Genomic DNA, 20674 nt, shown 5'->3' with positions numbered 1-20674 from the left:
GACGGCTTTTGTTTGATTACAGTCGCGCAAAAACAATACATTGGCGGAATGAGCGCGGTTACGGAGGAACGTATTACGCCGTGCAGCATTCGAAAGAGTATGTTCTAAACACAGCTACGAGCAACGGTTGTAAACGATCGTTTGTTTTATTGTCATATTTTCTGTAAACATTTTGCCATAGTGAAGGTACATAATCGGTTCAAACTATCTAGCATTGACCTACAGATCTACAGTCGATTTGCAGTGCTACTCTAGAAGCGGTGAAAGTAAAATGCACAGTTAACACAGTTTCGCTTCAGTAAAGTTCACATTACAGTGCGAAACGTTCTTGCCGACATTACTGTTGGTCGTCATCGATCAGATATGTTGCAGCGACTGCCCTTGCCCTATTAGCTGTTTGTGTCAGTTTAATTCTTCCCTGTCCTTTGCCAACGCACACCAGTATCGTAGAATGTAGCATTAATTCTAGTTTGTCATTAATTTCGTTGTGAGTTTGTTCCTAGATGTCATTACGCTGGTAAAGATCTCCTTCCTCCCGCTGCACTACCGTTACTCCTTGATATTGCTTCTCACCCAGGCCATGTACGCGGGCACGTGAGTGTAAACCCCCGGCCAGTCCTCCAGCCCGCACCGGTTGCCGTACGAGACGATGCCCTCGAGGTACCAAACCTTCTGCAGCTTCATCAGCGGACCACCGGAATCGCCGTGGCACGAGTCCTTCGCGTACTCACCACCGGCGCAGAGCTGGTTGGTCGTTATCGACGAATTCTTCGTAGCGTACTTCTGCTGGCACCGGGCATGATCGTACACCTTGATACCCAGCTTTTGCTTAATCTCGCTTCGGCTGTCTGTATAGGACATGAATAAGAGAAAAAGGTGGCATTACGACCCGGCATCGAAACATGTCGCCCCAACTGGTCCTCCTACCTTGCAGCGTACGCCCGAACCCGGTCACAAAGTTGACCTCGCCCGTTTTCGACGCCCGGAAGTCGGTCAGTGGCAGACAAACCGGCTGCACGAAACTCGTATACTCGATCGATTGCGCCAGCCGCAAGAGCGCGATATCGTCTGCGTGTGCCATATCCTGGTATCCCGGATGAACGATGACCGACTCGATGCCGGCATCGATCGGTGGATCGGCACAGATTTCCTCCTGCTCCTCCGTCACGCAGTCGATTTCGGTTTTGGTGTTGTATTCCCCGAGCCGTACCGAGACGCTGAAATAGAGAGTAGGGTACACGTTAGAGCTAGTGCGTCACGATAAACGCACTTCATTTGTTGTTCTGTGCCACTTACAGTTTGCCCTCCTTGCGCTCAACCTCTCCGATCACGCAGTGGGCAGCGGTCAGTACGTAGCGCGGATTGATCAGTGACCCTCCGCAGCTGTACTTTCGCTCGCCCTTGCGGTTTTCGTACTGCAACAGCGCCAGCCAGGGAAATTCGTCGATGTCCGCGTTCTGGCCACCGTAGATCCGCATGCCGATGCTAACGCCGCACTCGTTCTTCTTCGGGTTGGGCAGCAAACCACCGACGAGCTGATCGGCCAGCGCAGCATCACCGCTCGGTGCAGTCGCCGCCGGTCCAGCGGGCGTGGTGGACGCCGTCCCAGCAGGAACAGTCGTCGCGGGTGCTACGACCGGTTTGGAACCGTTGCCGGGACAGCACACGAACGGCTGGCGTCCGCTGGTCGCTCCGGTACATTGCGATTTGCGCAGGAACTCACGCTCCTCCCAGGTGAGGATGCGCTGCTTGAAGTAGTCCAGTATGCTGTCACACTCGTAGATGGAGATGCAACGGCCCCGTAACCTCGTCGGTGTCGTGCATTCTGTTTCGGCGAGAGGGAGAAATAAAAATTACATGCATCGTCTCTAACACAGAAACCATCATCTCTCGCGGGCAAATGATTCACAAAATCAACGAATTTACTGATTAGAGCGAAACTGTGACTTTTGACAATCATTTCGTTATCACTAGGTTCGTCCTTGATCTACCTGATCCCGCCCAAAAAAGAAGACACACTTTGCACGTACACACACACGATCGAGCGGGCTGCTCACGAAACCGCCGCTACTCACCGCTCTGGTCACTCAAGTCGGTCTGCATCACAGCCCCAGCCGTGCGTATGATCGATCGAACAAACGACCACAAACAGCTGAGCAAATGGAAGCGGGTTTCGACACACAAAGTAGTGCAAGAATTTGGACAAACCTGAAATACAGGTTTATTGGCATGCACGGCAACGTGTACACATGGTTCTCACAGACCTTCGGTAGACACACCACACACACACGGTTTCGACTTACGCTGTTGCTGCTGGTGAGAGCCGCCGATGTGCAGGGCAAGCAGTACGCAGGCCGTAAGCCAAGCTACGGACCGATCGTAGCTAGTCATAGTTCTTCCGGCTTCCGGTACAACGCCGTCTGCTGCACGTCCTCGAGTGAACTCGGCTCGGTAAGGAAACCTTCTGCAGACCACCGTGGCTAAACTGTGGCTAGAAGCCTTCGAGACACCTCCTAGGCCACAGGTTGCAAAAAAAAAAAATAATACGGAGATACACGATGATGCGGTTGCTCCAAACACAACCGACACGATCGAGCTCCGATTAGCTACTAATAACGGCAGTTCGCAACCAATCCGGACGATCTCTCGATCTCACACAGTTCACCCCGGTGAGTATTTGTGTTTGAAGAAGAGCGCTTCGGAGAATCGCCGAAAATGACGTTTAATTCTATCTGCCCGACTGATTAACCGGAATAGGATGGTACCGATGCACCAAACATTCAAAGGGTTACTTATAAAAGCTGGCACATATTCCTCACAATCGAGGAGACCTAATTGTCTCTCGTTACCGGTGAAGGAAAGTCCCATGCTAACGTCACCACACACAGCCAGCGAACAACAAATCTAAGTTAATTGAACTGGGAATGTGCCGAACGAAATACGGGGAACCGTACCGTGGCGTGCGTCTATGTTCATGATAAGCACATCGAGCGCGAGAGATTTGTTGCGTTTCAGAACATTTGTAATGAGACAAACGAAGCTGTACCAGTACTAAACACACACATACAAGTCAAAAACTAATGTTCCAAACCTGTCTGCCAGAACACCGGCTACGGTCTATCATTATGCACTTGTTATCCGCTTGATGTACGCGCTCGTCTAGCAAACAAGCTTAGGTGTATTGCATATTCAGGAAACTAGTAGCAGGGGAATGGGGTGTTTGTTTTGCTGCTATTAAAAAAACCGGCTTCCGCGAGTACAATACCCAAGAGCATTAACCACACAAGTGCAAGGTAAACTGTGCGGGGTGGCGCGTATAAGCATTTAAAGCTTCACACGATTAACAGCGACATGACTCACTGACTCGGTTGTAGCTTCATTGAGCTTCATTGATGCAGTACAGGAATTGCTTAATCATATTGGGTTTGCTTCTCTAATGGAAATATTAGCAAGAAGATGCATATGCATAATGGGTTGCAGTCGAATGTCTAAATATCATACATGGGAAGGCTGTATCTAATATAGTTTGAGGGTTAATTTGGAAGATTATAGATATTCAAGATATTTAGGTGGTGTGCCTAGTATTATTAAAAATGTTGATCATTCTGCACAATCAACGCAATTTTTCTATTATTGGACCTATCTTTTTACCCAATTTTTTTTCCACGGATACTTTTTTTCCTAAATGGTAATAAAAGAAATAGGAAATGGCAAGAAAAAAGCAACGCTTTGCATTAACCTCAACCCCTCTGTGGCACAGTCGGCCAGAGGCCGATACGTAAGATTTATGGGTTTGGGACTGGCAGGTAGCTTTACTTCTCCGCAACACCATACATTACTCGGTGGATCTAATGAAAATGTTAACACTTTTTTTTCCTACATCACATAGACTCGCATGGTAAAAAAAATAATTAGCATTTTCCCCCTCCTACTCCACCACATCACCGACGAAAGTTAATTTACTAAAAACTGCACGAAAAGCCCTTTGCGTCGAAACAAACCGCAATGATTTATTTCGCACCATTTTCTAATCTACTTTGCTCGTATTTCTTTTTGTTTGCCACTGCTTTTTTTAATAAACTTGTAACCAACTTCTTACCGACGTGAGCATCGCTGGATTCCACGATCTGCTCCTCTTGATGCTGCTGCGGGTGAATATCGTAACGTTGGGCCAGTATCTCGTCGGATTTCATCGCGCGTCCTATCGTTGGATTATCAGGAAACAGAAAGGCTCCCGCTAGTGGCACCAGGAAGAGAAAACTTAACCGTAAAGGGAGCACCATTTTTTCTGGCGATAGTGACACCAACACCCGAAATGATACACTTCCTGCACGGGAAGCAGACGCGCGACTGACTGAAAATTTGAATACCGAAACTGCAAATGTCTGCTCGGCAGGTTTCGAGCCGGAATGCCGGTTGTAAGAGTGGGTGTGTTAGTGTTTTTTTTTTTTTTGTTGAAAAAACTTCAATTTAAACAGACCGGTTTCTACCATAAAACTGTTTCGCTAATATCCGTTCCAAACATGCTAATTTTCTGTGATATAAGCCTCTATAGTGTTAAACATACCATGGGTAAGGGTTTACAGAACCAATCTTTGCTCGGGATTAAAGACTCGCGAATTGTGCGTTATCTCAGGTTTTAAGTGATATACCATTTAAGAGGTTTACTATATCCAAACGAAAGAATTCATTTATCAACCGTCACAGCTACTTCGGAAGAATGGTCGAGATTTTGACAATTTTATGGCACAAGAACATCAGAATTGCTGTAAACCTGTTTTAAAGAAATTCACGCAGCTGTATGTGAGAGTTTTTTTTTAATGATAAACCTTCAGCTCTACAGAAAAATGTGCAGAATGAAGACGGTGTTAAAACTTCAACTTGCCTCGATCGCAACAAACATCCTTTGAACCTTCGAGAAACTCAAATGTTGGGGAAAACAAAAATAAATAAAAATCTCGACTCCTGTTAGTAGAGATATTGTTCCATCCTAGGTGCTCGTTTGCTTTTCAAAATCGAAAAAAGGAGAAAATGAATTTTTTTTTATTGCAAACTCCAACGATTTCTCCGAGACAGGTTTAAGGCATACCAGTCGTAACACCTCAGGGCTTGCTCCGTTTATTTTGTTTGTTTCAGGATGTTCATTTTCAACGCAAGGATATGAAATGTTTGTTCTGTGTAGGAAATTGCCTCCAGAAGTTGGGCCCCTAATAAAAACATGTGTTGTGGTGCAGGCATCTTAATAGTTTGTAATTGACGTTCTTTTATAACATATAGAGCAACAGTATTACAAAACTTCTTGGCTTTGTTACCTTCCAATGTGAATATCGAAACTGCAAACGGCTACACGTCAGATTCGAACCTGATTACCGGTTGTAAGTATGTATGCGCTTGTATGTGTATGTGTGTTCTTTTTCAAGTTTTAAAGTTTTCTTTTTGTTTTTTTCTTTAAATTTCAATTCAATATAACCGGTTTTGAATCACACAAAATAGTTTCGCTGATATCATTTTCAAAAATGTTCTTTTCGATGGCTACCTCGGTTTAATTCTGAGCTATAACACTAGGTCGTTTTTTTTCTAAAAATTATCTCGATTTTTTTTTTTTTTACGGATATCACCTAAAAGTAGGGAAAATCCTTTGGAATATGGCCGTTGAATATTAACTAAAGCATGTTTCAAGTGGGGCTTCCGCTTATCAAAATACTCACATGTTGCTGCTTATCCGAAACATTCAAGCACATCCTGTCAGGCATCCATTTCAAAATGACAAATAATAATCACGTTAAGTGCTTAACCCGTTACCTGGCAATGAAATTAGTGAATAATGTGGGTGTGTTTTACCCCTTTGCTGAATGTGTTACGCCCAACATGACGGGAGAACGTGGTAAACTGCTAGCACAAGATTAAACTGTTTCAGTCCTCAACCGAGCAGAATGTGACTAGATAATGCGAAACTGATTACCATCGCCCTGACATGATATGGTCGCGTGTACGCCACGCCAAAACAACGGGGTTACAGTTTGAAGATTTTTTTGTTTGTTTTTACCTCCATAAATAATCGCTCGATCGAACGCGTCTAACGTGACGGTTAGCAAATTCCCCCGAGAGACGAAGATGTTCCATCGTGTAGAAGATTTGTTTAGGCACAATATTTTACCTTCTCCGACTTCTACTCACCCACACCTTCGTCGCTTGTCACTTATCATTGTCAGCCGGACGGGAAAGGGGAGTCAATATCGCGCGCGCGCGCTCGCGTATCACTCGCGCACTGCCATTGTTTATGGATCGTTTTTTCTTCCAATTTTAATTGTGATTTATGCTGATACGATTTTTATCCCACATACCCAGACAGGCGTATAGGGTCGCGCGTTCTGTTGCACTGGAAGGGTAGCGCATTTGCCAAGCGGGGGAAGCGAACAAGTGTACGCACTTGTCGGTCGGGTCGGTAGCACGGTCGGATCGTGGGAAATGCTTCCCGTGGCTGGATGTGCAAAGCGAGAATGTGATCGATATGTGTGTGTGTAGGGTAAGGAGGTATGCACGGGTGCACATTAGGGTTGTTTTGTAACATATTAACGTTTTCCACTGGGTTTCGCGCTCGAAACGGAGGGTGGAAGATGATGCAGAGAGCGAGAGATACAAAAAGGGGAGTGAAAGTTCCACAGGGCGTATCAAGTTTTGAAGAGGTTTCCAGGGGAAAACGATTAATCAGGATCCACTTAATGAACGTTAGCGATGTGGGATGAGCGGCCGTCCAGGGACAAACGTAGACAATGGCATGCTAAAAGTGAGGTTTATGGAAGGAAACCATCACTGGAGTTGTTAACGTAATGTAACATACTACATAAAAAGGGGTATCTAACAAGTGTATGACTTTCTAGGAGACTTCAACTTCTCATCATGCTTCAATGAAAATCTCTATTTTGTTGTGATTTTTTAACCCAACTCGCGATGAAAAACTCTCTCACGCAGCTATAACCGTTCGAGTGTTATCCCACTGGAAAATGGAAGAAATTGCACCCTTCCGTACTATCATTAAAAGACAAATCAACACGATTGAAACAAATCCTGTCACTTGCACGCAAATCGCGTGCTGTGCGACAATTACGCTTTGTTCGCCGCCTATTGGGCAGGGATAATTAAAATATCCTTGTTTTTTTATTTTATTTTTTTTTTTTTTTGTTAACTGTCCTTGCCGTTACTTCAGAGGCAGAAGAAATCGTTAAAGCTACAGTTTTATTTACAAGCATGTTTTGTTTGGGGCAGTTTCTTTTTTTTTTCCTAACATGAAATTGAAATATTTCAAGTATTTTAACTAAACTGCCGCGGGTGCTGTTAAGTGCCTGCTGGACCATTTCCGTTCTCCACGAGCAGAGCGGTAATCTATCATAATTTCTGCACGCGCTGGAAAAAAGGGAAAATTATGACGACACCATACCATACGCCGTGGCCGTAATTGTTCGCCGAAGCCGGTAAAGGGTTGAGCGTGTGTCTCATTGAAACCTACCAGGACCGGGAAAGGGTTTTTTTTTTCGTTCGTTTCTGTTCTCTCTCCCTGCTCCGTATTACCATTCCGCTCATTTGCACCATTCGTCCCCGCGGGGCAATAAATAAGATTTCGGGTGGGGCTTTTGGAAAAAAAATTGGATCGACGGGAAAATTGTGTCCTGTGCATCCCGTTTTTTGTGTGCTCGCGTTCCATTTCCACTGGTCATAGTCAGAGTGTTAGTTCCCATACCACGGTACCCTTCCCCGTATGGACGGAATGGCGACGAACGGGTGACGCCAGGCCGAAAACAATGTATCATTCATTAGTAGGCGAGTTGCATTTTGGCTTCCATTTGGCTTTTTTGCTCGAAGCTAAACAGCGTCTGTACACGACAAGGGCGTAATACACAATGGGAGGCCTTAGCAGCAGCAGCAGCACACCTCACAACTGACAAGTCAAGCCCGGAGACGATGGAACGAAGTAGCTGCACAAAAAAAAAACTCAGAAAATCACAAATTGGGAAATCTTGTCGCGTTTGCACCATGTTTTGCCTTTCCTGCAAGCCTTTCCTGTCCGGTTCCTGCTTGCAATGAAGCGAAAATGGACAGTGGTAGCAAAGAAAAGCTAGAGAGAAACAGAAGAAGTAGACAAAACCCCTGAATTGACTCGTTAAATATTTAGGTGTAATTGGAAAAATAATTAAAATTATGGTGCTGGTTCAACCAACGGCCACGCCGCACGGAACCCGTTCTGCCCGGCGGGCGTCAAATGTTGCTGTTGGGAGGCTGACACCGCCTTCTATGAAAACCGGCACAAAGTGGTGTAGTGGGGCAAAAAAATGTTTTTAATCCACTTATACCGAGCTACGGGCGCTCACTGGGAAAAAGGAAATCTCCCCAGCTCAGTAATAATATTCCCCGAGTGCCTAACATTGGCCGTGCATACACACACACACACTAAATGATGGGCCCACATTGGACCGGAAAATACGAATCTCTTTGTGCAGTTTGGAGCTTCGACGTGGGCGTTTGTTCGATTTCTGTTTTGCCTGAATTATTGTTAAAGGATTGACACTAACCTTAGAGTGGTAGAAATCACTGCCCTGGTGTGGTGGCGTCCAGTGTCCCCGGTCGGCCGCACCCCGTTCGGGGCTGCTGGGAGCAGCTGGGGATAGGGGACGTCCCCGGTAGGGACTCGAAAAAAAACCCGGCAATAACAATAAATAAATATAAAATGCAGTGTTTCGGGTGCCTCCGGTTTTCCGGTGTTGTTTATTTCGCCCTGGCCATCTTCGCCATCTTGCCAAGCCCCCAACCGGGCCTACCGGGTGCGGTCCGCCCTACTCACCCGGCCAGTGGAACCTTCCGGCACCTTTTCCGGCACTGGGAGACGCAGAGGAAGTAGTAACAAAAAAAAAAGAAGACACGACCGAACGATTCACCAACTTGCCCGAGGGGAGCGAGCCAGCAGGACAGTGGTATTGCTTTTTGGGCCGGCTTTTCCGGCGGCGGTATGCAGGGCGATGGAGTGGTTTTTTTCCTTCTTCGGGGCGAGAAACAATCGCTGGCCACTGGGGGAAACTTTACATGAAAATCACGACCATCTCGTGGGGTCTGGTCAGAGGGTTTTTGTGGTTACGGGAGCGGGTGCTAAGGTTTGGGTAGGTTTTATGAGATTTGCTACAAATGTAGCATAACCAGAGAGGATATAAAATGAACAGCGGGAGATGCGCCAGCCAATGTTTGGATGGAATGGAAGAGCTGGATAGGGAGGGGGACGTTTCCTGGGACGATTAGAATTTTGCCAAACTGTGCCGGAATCCCCCCGGCATGTCCAGCATGGCTTGGGTGGGTTGAATCGAGGTGAGTGATGGTGTTGAGTGATAAAACCAGTTCCGTTGATAGGATTTGTGTTGTTTGCAGCGATGCGGTTTGAGTGTGGTGAATCTTTTAAGAATCTAAGATAGTTTCTTAGATAGAAGTAGAATTTAAATGTGCAAGCAATGGCAAAAAGCAAAATGGCATACTGCTGTAGGTGACCCTTTCGCGTGAACCGCACTGTAGCTCAACGCGGTGGAGCAGCGTTAGGCGCATTGCATAACTTTAGGCGTATAGTGATTTAGATCTGCTTGGAAGAAGATCAGTCGTTTTAGAAGTAAAAAAACGATATAAAATGTTAACCTATGTCGCAGAAGCTTCAAGTTGTTAATAGATATTCATGTTCATTGTATGATTCATAAGCAGATTTTAAATTGTGCTATATTTTACATTTCACACAACTACGTTGTTTTTTTTTCTTATTCCATGTAACACTTGCGTCATGTATCATGTACGGCACATGCTTATCCTTCTCTCCTTCTCTCGCAATATAATAAAAATAGTGATCAAAAGCAAATTTTATCATCCCTATGTTTTCATCCTAAATTGCTGTCCGTACACGCTGCCATCGTCTTCATCTTCGGCCTCCTTAATCCCACTAACCTCAATATCCTCAGATGGCTCACCATGCGTGTATCCGGCCATTTCCCTCCCGCCCCTCGGAGACTCAAACTTTGCTGTGCCCTATATCCTCCAGCCAAGCAATCTCCTGACACTCATTTCGGCACCCTCAAAAGACCGATTAAGTAAGCACACCTAAGGGCAAGGTGTGCGATATCCTTTGACCAACACATAACGCTGCAATCCGTCGTTGCCTGACCCAACCAACAGCCGGCACTAAAACTCGGTGCAATCATTTCAAGCCTACATCCTCTTCCTAAAGGGTGTTGCTGTTAGCGTTTCCAGAACCAAAACTCTACCCAAAAGCAAGACAACATTCCGACAGCTTCCCATTTCCATGGCCATATCCCTGCCTAGCCGGTTGAATCAAAGCATGTGTGTGTGTGTTTGTGTATCGCAGCAGAAGGGGAAAAAGAAAAACGAGTTTCTCGAAAATTTACGCAACACGTTCGCTTAATCTACATACGGCGCATAAAAAGGCGATAAAAAAGAGCAGCACAAGGAGGCAGGATGCCCCAGGAGAAGGATTTTCACGGGGCTAAAAGCATTTCGAGCCATTGTTTTTCGTTGCTCGACGCTGGAGCGAAGTGGAAAATTGTCTCCGGCACCGGTTTGGCTAGCATTTAACATTTATTGCTAAATAGCCTCGAGGTGGTTGCGATAAGGAAAAACACGCATGCCCCTCGTTGCCCTCTTCGTTTGAAGAAATACAGCATACAGACGAAACAACTTCATTTCCACAGTTTATTTATGGTGAACTTTGAATAAATTACGATACGCTAGGGTCATTCAGCATCGGTACGCGGTGGCTTGTTGCTTGAAGCTACATTGCAACACTTTGCTTGCTGATTTTAGGAACGAAGATCCCTGCGCCCTAGCTCGGCTCCTAGGATTGTGTTTTAGTGTAGTGTAGGCACCAATTCACTAGCAGAAATCGATTGAGATGCCATCGACATGCCATCATCGTTACCCACCAACCCTCATGATCGATATCATCGATGTCATCGTAAGCACATAAAAAGAAACATAAAACTAGTGGTAATCGACACAATCGGGCTGCAAGGAACGGCTAAGCATTGGGTCAAGGCGCCAACTGGCCGCACAATGAAACAGAACATTAATTTTCACTACACTCTCCCAGCCCTCCTACTACCCTTCGCACTGTTTTCGCAAGCAAACCACCATCGGTCGGTACTTCCGATAGGCCCGGGCACATTGCGAAACGATTGCGCCTGCTGGCCGGAAACTTTGTCCATTTCCCGTTTGCATTTGAAATAAATCATAAAAATATCCCACAGCTACACACATTCACTTCGCTGCCCGCCACCCGTCCACCGTTGCCTGTGTGCAGCGTGCCGAAGGACGGTGGGATGCTTTTTTTTTGACGCCAAACCGGGAGGGAAATGTGAAACAGGGGATAAGGAGTTTGTGTGTCGTGGTGCGATGGTGAAGATAAAAGGACGGAAGTTGAGCCAAATTTCCGTTGTCGCATGTGGTATAATGGACAGGGATCGTTTAGGTTTTTGGGTAAAGGGAACGTACAGTTGGGGTCAGAATTAGGTCACCAGCGGCGGGCGAATGCTCTCGCGTACTCGCATTGGTAAAATAATAAATGAATATTGACACCATCAATCAAGGGCACGATTGATCTGGACGAGTTTTGTCAATGCAATAATGTTTGGAGATAATTATTTGTTTGTTTTTGTTTGCATTATACCAGCTTTAGTGCTGTCCTTTACATTGTATGGTATTGCTAGATGATGCCATGGTTTTTATTGTTTTAATTTTTATCTTAGTATTTCTTTGATGGTTTTTGTAAAATTATTGTTTTCTAGTTCGTCATTAATATCTTTTTGTTTTGTTTTGTAATTAAATTTATACTGTTTGCTTAAAAAATGATTCCCTTTACTGTATTTTATTGTTTCTTACAGTATAATGATTCAAATTTGGGTCATAATCGTTTGGGATCAATTCATATATTTGATAATAGTTTTAAAGAGTTATACATTATACATAAATTGAACATATCTTCTTCTTCTATTTGGCGTAAACGTCCTACGCGGACATGCTGGCCTATACAGGCTTTCAACGAGACTTAATTTATTACCACGCAGCCGGATAATAGTCAAATCCTTGCTACGGGGGAAGCTCTATTCTAAGCTTGAACCCATGACGGGCATGTTATTGAGTCGTTCGATCTGACGACTATACAACGGGACCGCCCCCTAACATATCTGTGTTATCATAATATCTTTCAGCATATCCGTTAGAGCCCGTTTCGAAACATCATTCTAAATATCATTCTGCATGATTATTATCACTAATGTGGAATAACATTAAGAGTAGAAAAGAGCAAATTAAAAAAAAACATAATTTCGCCCATTTTTTCACATCCAGGTGCCACAAGAATGAAAACAGAAAACGTAAACCAAATAAAAAAAAAAGCGAAAACTGCTTTTGAGCACTCCAATTACATAACACATGCCTTTCCTGCCCAAAGCTACAGCACAAAACCCTTTCTAACACCGTTCAAGTGTACGGTTTTGCGTGTGTGTGTGTGTTATGTTTTTTGGGAACAGTACTTAAGCGGCGCCTAAACAATCCTTCAAAAGACCTAACAACTTCTTACCCATAGCCTTTTCGCTTCTTTGCTATTTTTGTCGCTTTGCAAAGCATCGAGCATGTTCGGCTTCCCTATTTTTCTTCATCCTTTTTCTCGACCGAATATGCACATGTTTTCTCCGGGGTGGTAAAACGCAACCAACAAACAACAACAGGAAAGCAACGGAACAAAACAACAACGATAGCAGCAGCAGCAGCAGCAGGCAAAAAATACCTTAACATAGTGCGTATGTGTGTGTGTTCGATGAACAAGAACATTTTGGCAAAAGTAGGTCTGTGTGTTAGAAAAACACCACCTAACCTCGTCACCGGCAAAACTGAGGGCGAAAGAAAGGGGCGCAAAACATGGTCGGAGCCCCCTTGCGTTTGCGTTCCCCTTTTCGATCGATGCACCATCACCAGAAGCCGACGCACACGCAGCCAGGTTAGGTGTAACTTGATCGCCGCTTCCATTCGCCGGCTCGGATCCTGCGGAGCGTGCGGAGCCTTTCTTTTCCCTTTCTCCACGCGCGCGTGTGGCATTACAGCCTGCCTGATGCGCAGTTTTGTTTTGATCGCAATCATTATTGCTTATTTTCTGTTTTTCCCGCGTGTTTCGTAATGTTCTGCTTGTTTCTCCTGTGCAAAAAGGATGTTTTGTTGGTTCTAAATTCTACACGCAGCGAACAGAGTGATACAAATGGAATAGGGATAAATAAAAAAGATCTTCCGATTGCATAATAACGTTTTTTCTGGAGCCAAAGCTTGCTTATATAAAACATCAAACTATGTGCGTTCAGCAATTTACTACATGGTGCGTTTATCCTGTAAATTTTATGTCTAAAATCTTTTTCGCGCGGTTTCTCCACTTTCAATCGCCATCAAAGGTTTACGATCGTACGCTCTTCGATCCTAGATTAAAATCGAATTCGTAGAAGAAACGGATCCTTCCAGTTTGAGGAGGGCTTACAAAAGTTAAACTCACACTGCTTTTGAAGGTCTCCTCCGGTGGGTTGAAAAGATCGGTCATAAAATCTATAAATCATTTCTTCGTTGTCGACGAATTTAAGGTGTATTGGTGGATCCTTAACGGAGCAGAAAAGATTTATATATTTTTCGACTGTTTAAGGTTAGCAAGGTCTTGATTTTGTTTCGAGAACCGCAAATTCAACCATAAATCTTAAAATATTTGCTAACATGCTAATGATACTGAATAAAAAATGAGGATCCTTTCTGGAAACACTAAATTGGATATCGAAACATTTGAATTATTAGTCAATGTACTATTCCACATAGTTTGTATAACGTGAGAAACAGTTTTATACCTTCAAGCTGACACCACCAGGATGGGGTAAAGATGTGGGAACATAATATTTAGCATCTTATCTTGCGCTGTACTGCCACCAGTATCCGTTTGAACTCTCCTTATCCTTCGGTTAACCCTTCGCTTTCACCCCTACTTCGTTCGACCCGGAGCCAGCTGGCCAGCAAAACCCATTAGTAACCATTTAGATAATGACCGGCCGAAAGTAGGACTGTAACACCAGTTAAATTAAGTGTCCATTTGCTTAGCAACGACGCAAGTTGGCAAACCACTGCCTAAGCCTTACACCGAACCGCCCGACCACCAGCGGGCAAAGCATCGATAGATGTAAATCACTTTTACTGCACTGCAAACGCCATTAAAATGGCTCACGGGGACACAAGGCAACGCAAATCCGCCGCTCCCCGCTCCGTCCACCGATATCGCCGGCTGCGTCGGCCGTTAATGGTACGCACCCGGGAGCCTCAACGTGCCGACCGGAACTGGCCATCGCCGTAGCCCCGTAGCAGGAGGACGGACCGAAGTTTCTATAAATCTTCCATCCCGGCCGGCCCGGCATGTCTGGGAGCGGGAAAAATGGGAAAAAAGGATTAGATTTCTTACTGTCGGCGACCGTGGGCCGCTCGCGCGGGGTCCACATGAATTATTGCACACCGGGCCCAGGGTTGCTTCCGTTTTCTAGGGGTTTGCCGCATGATTAGAGTCGATTTTACCCGCCTCAGTGTGACGCTCCAGTTCGTTCAATCACCACCAGACGCATTGCAAGAAGGCGCGAATTTCCCTTTCCCGTTTCAATTTCAATTGCTCGTGCTGTTGGCAGGCAAAGTAAACAAGCGACGGTTAAGATTGGCTCCCGCATGAGCGTTGGAAAATTGCTTGCCAAACTCTCTCGAAACTAGGGCTTGCCATCCGGCGGACATTCCGAGCAGCCGGCGTGTCCAAAAGCGCACACATCGCACATCGCTTGTGTTGTTATGTTGCATGTCTCGCGCGTTAAACAACATACACGCGAGCAGGGCGCGAAAAGCGATGCGCGAACGGGAAATGGTATCGCTTCCGGGCATCGCGCCGCGTACGTCACACGCAAGTTCGTCAATATTTGTTTGTTTGATGCGTGGAGCCTGTCAAGAGGCTGCGTACGGGTGCGTACAGAAAACATGGCATACTTCTTAAGGCGATCGCAAAAGAGGGTGGTTGTAATTAATTTGTAATTACTTTCTTGGCGGTGACTAGACTTTGCAAGCGCGAACACGGGCGCGCGCCCGCCCGGAGTACACGGTGTGTCAAGCTGTTTATAATGAATTTTGATTTCGGCTTGTCTCAAAGATAAATATTAAACCGAAGAACACGTTTCAAGTTCTTGAGATTTTGCTCATTCGCCTGCGGGCTGTAGCGGCAGCGAAATGCGCACCCATCGAGACACTTGTAGGTGATTTGTTTTGAAATATAAAGCAAGTACCTCTATGCTCAATTGTGTTTTTGGAATAAAAACAGTCGCTTTTGTTTTTCTCGCTCTACGTTGCCAACTCCGCATTTTGCATGCATTCGGATCGCAAAACACAAAACCATTGCCAGCAACTAAGAAATAATATTTTTAATCACAATAAAACGCGCGAGGGCCCATCCCTATTGGTTGAGCGTTGATTTTGCACCCAAGCTGGGGTGATTCATCGTGCCAGTTCTTTTCCCCTGCGTGGTGGCATACGTCAGAGCGAAGGGTAAGCGCGTTTCATTTGCCTGCGCCTGTGTGTCCCTAGGGAGCGGTTTCAATAAACGCCGCCAGCCGAATGCATGTTAGTGTGTTACCATAATTAATGAAGGACTTTTTATTCACAAGCCTCATGCGTGTTCGTGCCCTAGATACCGCCAATATTTGCACACTTTTTTTTTCTTCCAAAACCCGACTTAGTCAAAATAGGGAAGAAAAGTGAATATTTTAATGAAGTATGAAAAGCGTTTGAATAATGGAATTTTGATGTTCTATTATTTTCCAATAAAAATCAATCTATTGCATGTTCATTGAAACTATTTTTCTTAACTGCCCAAAGCTTTATTACTTTCCCAATTGTAGAGCTGTGCTGCTAAGAAAAATAATTAAGGAAATTTTCTCAGAAATAGTTGTCAATAAATATAATAACTTTGATTTTTTATTATTTTCATTTATCATCATTATATTGTTATTATTTTATTATCATATAAAAGTGTAAAATTGTTAGTAAAATATCATTATTTGCAATTTTACACTTTTATTACTTGTCAAGTTATTGACTTAAATATAAATATTTATCTCCTAAAAATCCTTAAACCGTGAATCGGCGATTGGTAAATCGGGCATCACTGTAAAACGATAGCTTTAAAATAAACCCATGTTAGAACATGTATTTTCTAAACACACCAACCTTTTCGATGGCCAAAGCGGTACCCCTGCCTTCCATTCTCTTTGCAATTCCCATTTGGCAACGGATCGTATTCGATTTTACCTTATACGATTCCAGTTATATTCATTGTCCAGTCCTGTTGCCGCACCCATATTCTGCAGATGAGTGGTGGATGGGGGGCCACATAACAACCTGCGTATGTTCCTTAAAATAGTAACCCTTAAAAGAATGTTACAAACACAACAAGCACACACGCACACACACATGCCCGCTATCAAGATGTCCAAACTTGACCGGGTTTTCGCTCGTGTTCCGCACTGTACGCGCAGCGTTCCCTTTCCATCTCTAATGTTCCTACGAAGGTAGAACTGGAGCGCCCTTTTACTCTCCTCCTTATCTCTCCCTTGGCTTCTCCGATCGGTTTCTCTTTCAACGGACGATGTTGCGCCCGGGTGAGGGTACCGCGGTCCATCACGCAGCAGTAATTTAATATATTCATCAGGCTGCAAAAATGAAACCGAGTCCGAAACAGCGGTCCTCAACCGTGCCAAAGGTTTGACCTGCTGCTGCTGCTGCTGCTGGCGGTGGTGGTGCGGTGAAGCATGGCAACGGAGTTTTGCGACAAAAGCGCCAAAGCGAAGCCACGGGAGGGAAGGGAGACAGCGGAACCGGTGCCCCGAAAAACCCCGTGCACGAGTCAAAGAACACAAAGTGTTGCCCTTCCTTGTCCTTCACGGCCAATCCACAGCATCGGACCCGTCCCGGGGAAGCATTATGCTGCCGATGATGAACGGTGTAACAAAACGTAACGCAAAGATGATCAGGGCAACGGGTCAGGGAGTGGGGGGGGTGGGGGTGGGGGGGCGTTCAGTTCGGAGAAGCTCCAAAAAACGTCCCCTCTCCCTTACCCTGGGTGCCCTCACACACAGGGCTCTGCGCAATGTTTATGCTGCTCTTTGTGCGTCTCTGCTTTTCCCATTGAATGCTTCTCTTTCGCTCCTGTCCTGTTCTAGGGCCGTGCTTAGTCTAATGGGACGGGTGAGCATAAACTACACACCGCTGCCACACACACACATTCTCTACCGCGATAATCTAGGCCTGCTTTTTGATGAGCAAGAAGAGCCGGAATCGGAGAGCCAAACAGAGACGGTAGGATGAATGTTTTAGAGCCCCACACGAACGTCATACACATGCTAGCTTCCTTCCCCGACTGGTCAATCGCTTGAGTTTGGGCCACTTTTGTTGGGCATCCAAAGTGCCTTGGATCTGTTTGGCCTTTTCGAGCGGTTTTCGCATCATATCAACCTCACCGTACGGTTAATGCTGACACACGAACGCACGCTTCGAGTGGTTTTGGTGCGAAGCGTGTTTTAGCCACCAAGCGACCGCGGAGGGCTTTATGATGGGCCCCACGGAAACGGTTTCAGGTAATTGGGTTTCGATTGCGTTTGTCGCCCGGCGTGGCATTGAAATCGAACGTCTTTCGATGAGCCCGGCACCATTTCCGCGCGAGCCGGCCCTTACCTGCTGGCCCAACACAGTTGGTTGGGCTTTGATGTTGAGGGGGGGTTTTCAAGTTGGGTTTTCGAGACGATTTCCTGCAAAAGAGCGATAAATCTTCCCAATCTTTAGTTTGTATCCGATCGGTCGGAGAAGCGAAAATCGTTAAATGGCTCAACATCTTATTAATTTGCATAAATAAAGAAAAGGGGGTTGGAATGTGTCTTGTTCCACACTAGACTAGACTCATGATTCATATTCGGCACCACTCTTATTGGATGATCTTATAGAAAAAAAATATAATAAATGATGTTTGAAGTTATTTACATACGCTAACCGTCGGTGACTTTATGTGAAATCATCGGAGCTTGTTTGCTAAAAAAAATACGAGCATGGATAGAATGAATCGATTATTTGCATATATACATGTTATTATTTTAAACATATTATTCTAACTAACATATGCTTCGGCTTTATTGACAAGGCACCTTGGCGTGCTCATAATAACCCCATTGGTACAATTACTACCATCTGATAGCGCTTCTGATTATGAACTTTTCTGCAAACTTAATCAACTTTTGTATACATGACATTCTATTTACTATTATTTTTTAGCCATCCCTGTTTCAACACACGTAATTATGAGTTATTTATTGCTCAAACTTATTCGAAAAGGTGTAATAAATTTTTACACCCATCCAGTTTTCATTCCTACATGCCCGTTTGATGTTATTCGAAAGCAATTTGCTAAAACATCGAACCGCCAAAAACCTAATGGCAATCGATCACGTCACCGGGCAGCCATAACGGTGTACCTTTCGAAGCAAAACATAAAACAACCGGACATGAAATTCGAAATGCATTTAAGGACGATTGCCAATCCCAGTTTTTTTTTCTCTAATGTTGTTTGTGGTAACTACATAATTTAGTTCTGGAGCGTCCACATGTGCGGAAAATGATAGGAATAGGTTCTATGCCTCACCCTGATTAGGTGGAAACTTCCTTCATCGCCCCCTTTCCCTTTTTGACGACCACAAAAATGTGTATCACCGAAAAAAAAGCCCCGCATTTTGCCTCATTCGCTCCAGGTAACAATACAAGCCATCGTTCCGAATCCAGTGCGAGGACGAACGCATTGCCAGTGGTATATAATTATCCGCCGGCAAGATTTCGTAATTTAGCGCATCAATTCTCTATCGTACGTTCTCTTCCACCCACCGGGCATTTAACGGGAAAGGGTGCGCACAGACCGGCGTTGAGACCGATCCCATTTGTTCTGTGCGGTTTCGGAGGGTGGGGGGGGAAGCCACCGTGAGCCGTGTTCAATCATTTGGAAGGTGGACAGAACGTATAATAGCAGACCCAAAACAAACCTTGAGCATGGAGCCACGACCAAACGTCAAAAAAGAGCAGCAGCAACAGCGGAACTCTACCGAAACTCCACACCAGCAATGTGCCGAGCCCGGTATGAGGAATGGTTGATAATTGTAGGTTAGGATCGGATCGGCAGGCAACTTTTAGCGCAGTAGGCTTGTTGGTGTGTGCACGCACACCCAGAACTTTGTTTACGCGCGCATTACTTTCACAACATTGTTCGTCATGCTGTATTATTAGTTGCTGAAAGAACGTTACTATTAGTTATTGAAAGGAAAATCATCCGAAGCATTGAGGAGACAGCACAAATGTGTCTGTTTTTGTCAGTGAAAGCAATGGCAATCGTTTCGTTGAAAACTAATTGATTTTAAAATTCTCCATTTTCCCTTTCGTTTTAATTCTAACCACCGGCGCAAAATGCCACAGGCGATTCTGCTGCTCCAGAAAACCGGTTTTGCATCGTGTTCTGCCTTCATTCTTGCCCACCGTACCAGCTTCCTACAGGTGAAAACTTCCCCAACCTCGTGCAGCTCATACGCTGGCCAAGCATGAAGATAAATCGCAACACGCACAACGTTCTAACGTCACGCTTGGATCTTGTTTTTTTTTTAGCTTTATTTCACATTCACTTTTCGTCTCTTCTTTCGTCGTGTGTTTGTTTCGTTACGTTCGCAACTTGCATGTTTTGCTTCTTTGCCTCGGTAGGTATTTTGTTCTATGCCAATACTTGCTTGAGAAATCAGGTTTTGAGTTGTTTTCGTCTTGTTGAAATATTTTACCACTTTTTTTTATTGTTTTTTTGCCTGATTCAGTAGATTACGTAAACTATCAATCTACCAATTTGTGCGCATACGTATTTTGTACATCATTAACGGTATCTTTATGGGATGCAATGTAAGAATATATGAGTTTCATTGAGCGTTTCAGGAGGACAAGGGTTGTGGTAGAAGTGTGAGGTAAAATAGTGACACATAAATAAACAAAATGTGAGAAATTTTCATCTTAGTTTGATATGTTGTCAACACTCAATACATATTAAGACTCGATTCGATAAAGAACAGGCGCAAAAGTTGAAGTTTAAATTATTTTATCATTATTTCCGTTGTTTGTTTTGTTTGCATTGCGTTGCTTGTATTTTTTAAAGTTTTTTTTAAGTACAATTTCACTTCATATTTTGTAACCGTTTCGATAATCTTGCATGACTTGCTTTAATTCACAAATAATGAGATTTAAAAGCGTGGACACAGAAAAATAAAATAAAAATGAAGTATTTTGTAAGAAATGTTCAAAATCGCAAATACAGTGGTGTGGCAGTGTGCAAAAGAATGAAAGTAGCAAAAGAACGATTGCACAATTTGCTGCTCTTAAAAACAGAAAGAATAGTTAAACGCATGAAAGAAGAAACATAAACCGGAAAAAATGGAAAACGAAGTTAGTGGAGTATATCAACGGACAGGAAAAGTAGCAGCAGCAAACAGCAAAAGAAGAAAACGGGGAAAATAAATGAGCG

The 20674-nt window shown here is 44.5% G+C and overlaps 1 protein-coding gene across 2 annotated transcripts in view; it reads right to left on the bottom strand.

The window, feature by feature from the left end:
• Positions 1 to 122: 122 nt before the first annotated feature.
• Positions 123 to 20674, bottom strand: part of LOC121603763 (CLIP domain-containing serine protease B9) — a 20889-nt gene continuing 337 nt past the window's right edge. Inside the window, exons 2-5 of one of the 2 annotated variants that reach the window (XM_041932969.1) lie at positions 4100 to 4237; positions 1297 to 1825; positions 928 to 1217; positions 123 to 848 (exon numbers count right to left, since the gene is read on the bottom strand). In XM_041932969.1, the coding sequence (XP_041788903.1) occupies positions 550 to 848; positions 928 to 1217; positions 1297 to 1825; positions 4100 to 4237 (1256 nt within the window). In that variant the 3' untranslated portion in view covers positions 123 to 549. Of the gene's footprint in view, positions 849 to 927; positions 1218 to 1296; positions 1826 to 4099; positions 4373 to 20674 lie in introns of those variants that run through there. The other variant, XM_041932968.1, reaches the window with a different exon arrangement.

The sequence above is a fragment of the Anopheles merus genome, chromosome 2R (genome assembly GCF_017562075.2).
Source record: "Anopheles merus strain MAF chromosome 2R, AmerM5.1, whole genome shotgun sequence".
In the NCBI taxonomy this organism is placed as follows: domain Eukaryota; kingdom Metazoa; phylum Arthropoda; class Insecta; order Diptera; family Culicidae; genus Anopheles; species Anopheles merus.
Note: the sequence above shows the minus strand (reverse complement) of the source record. Positions and strands in the feature narration are given on the sequence as shown.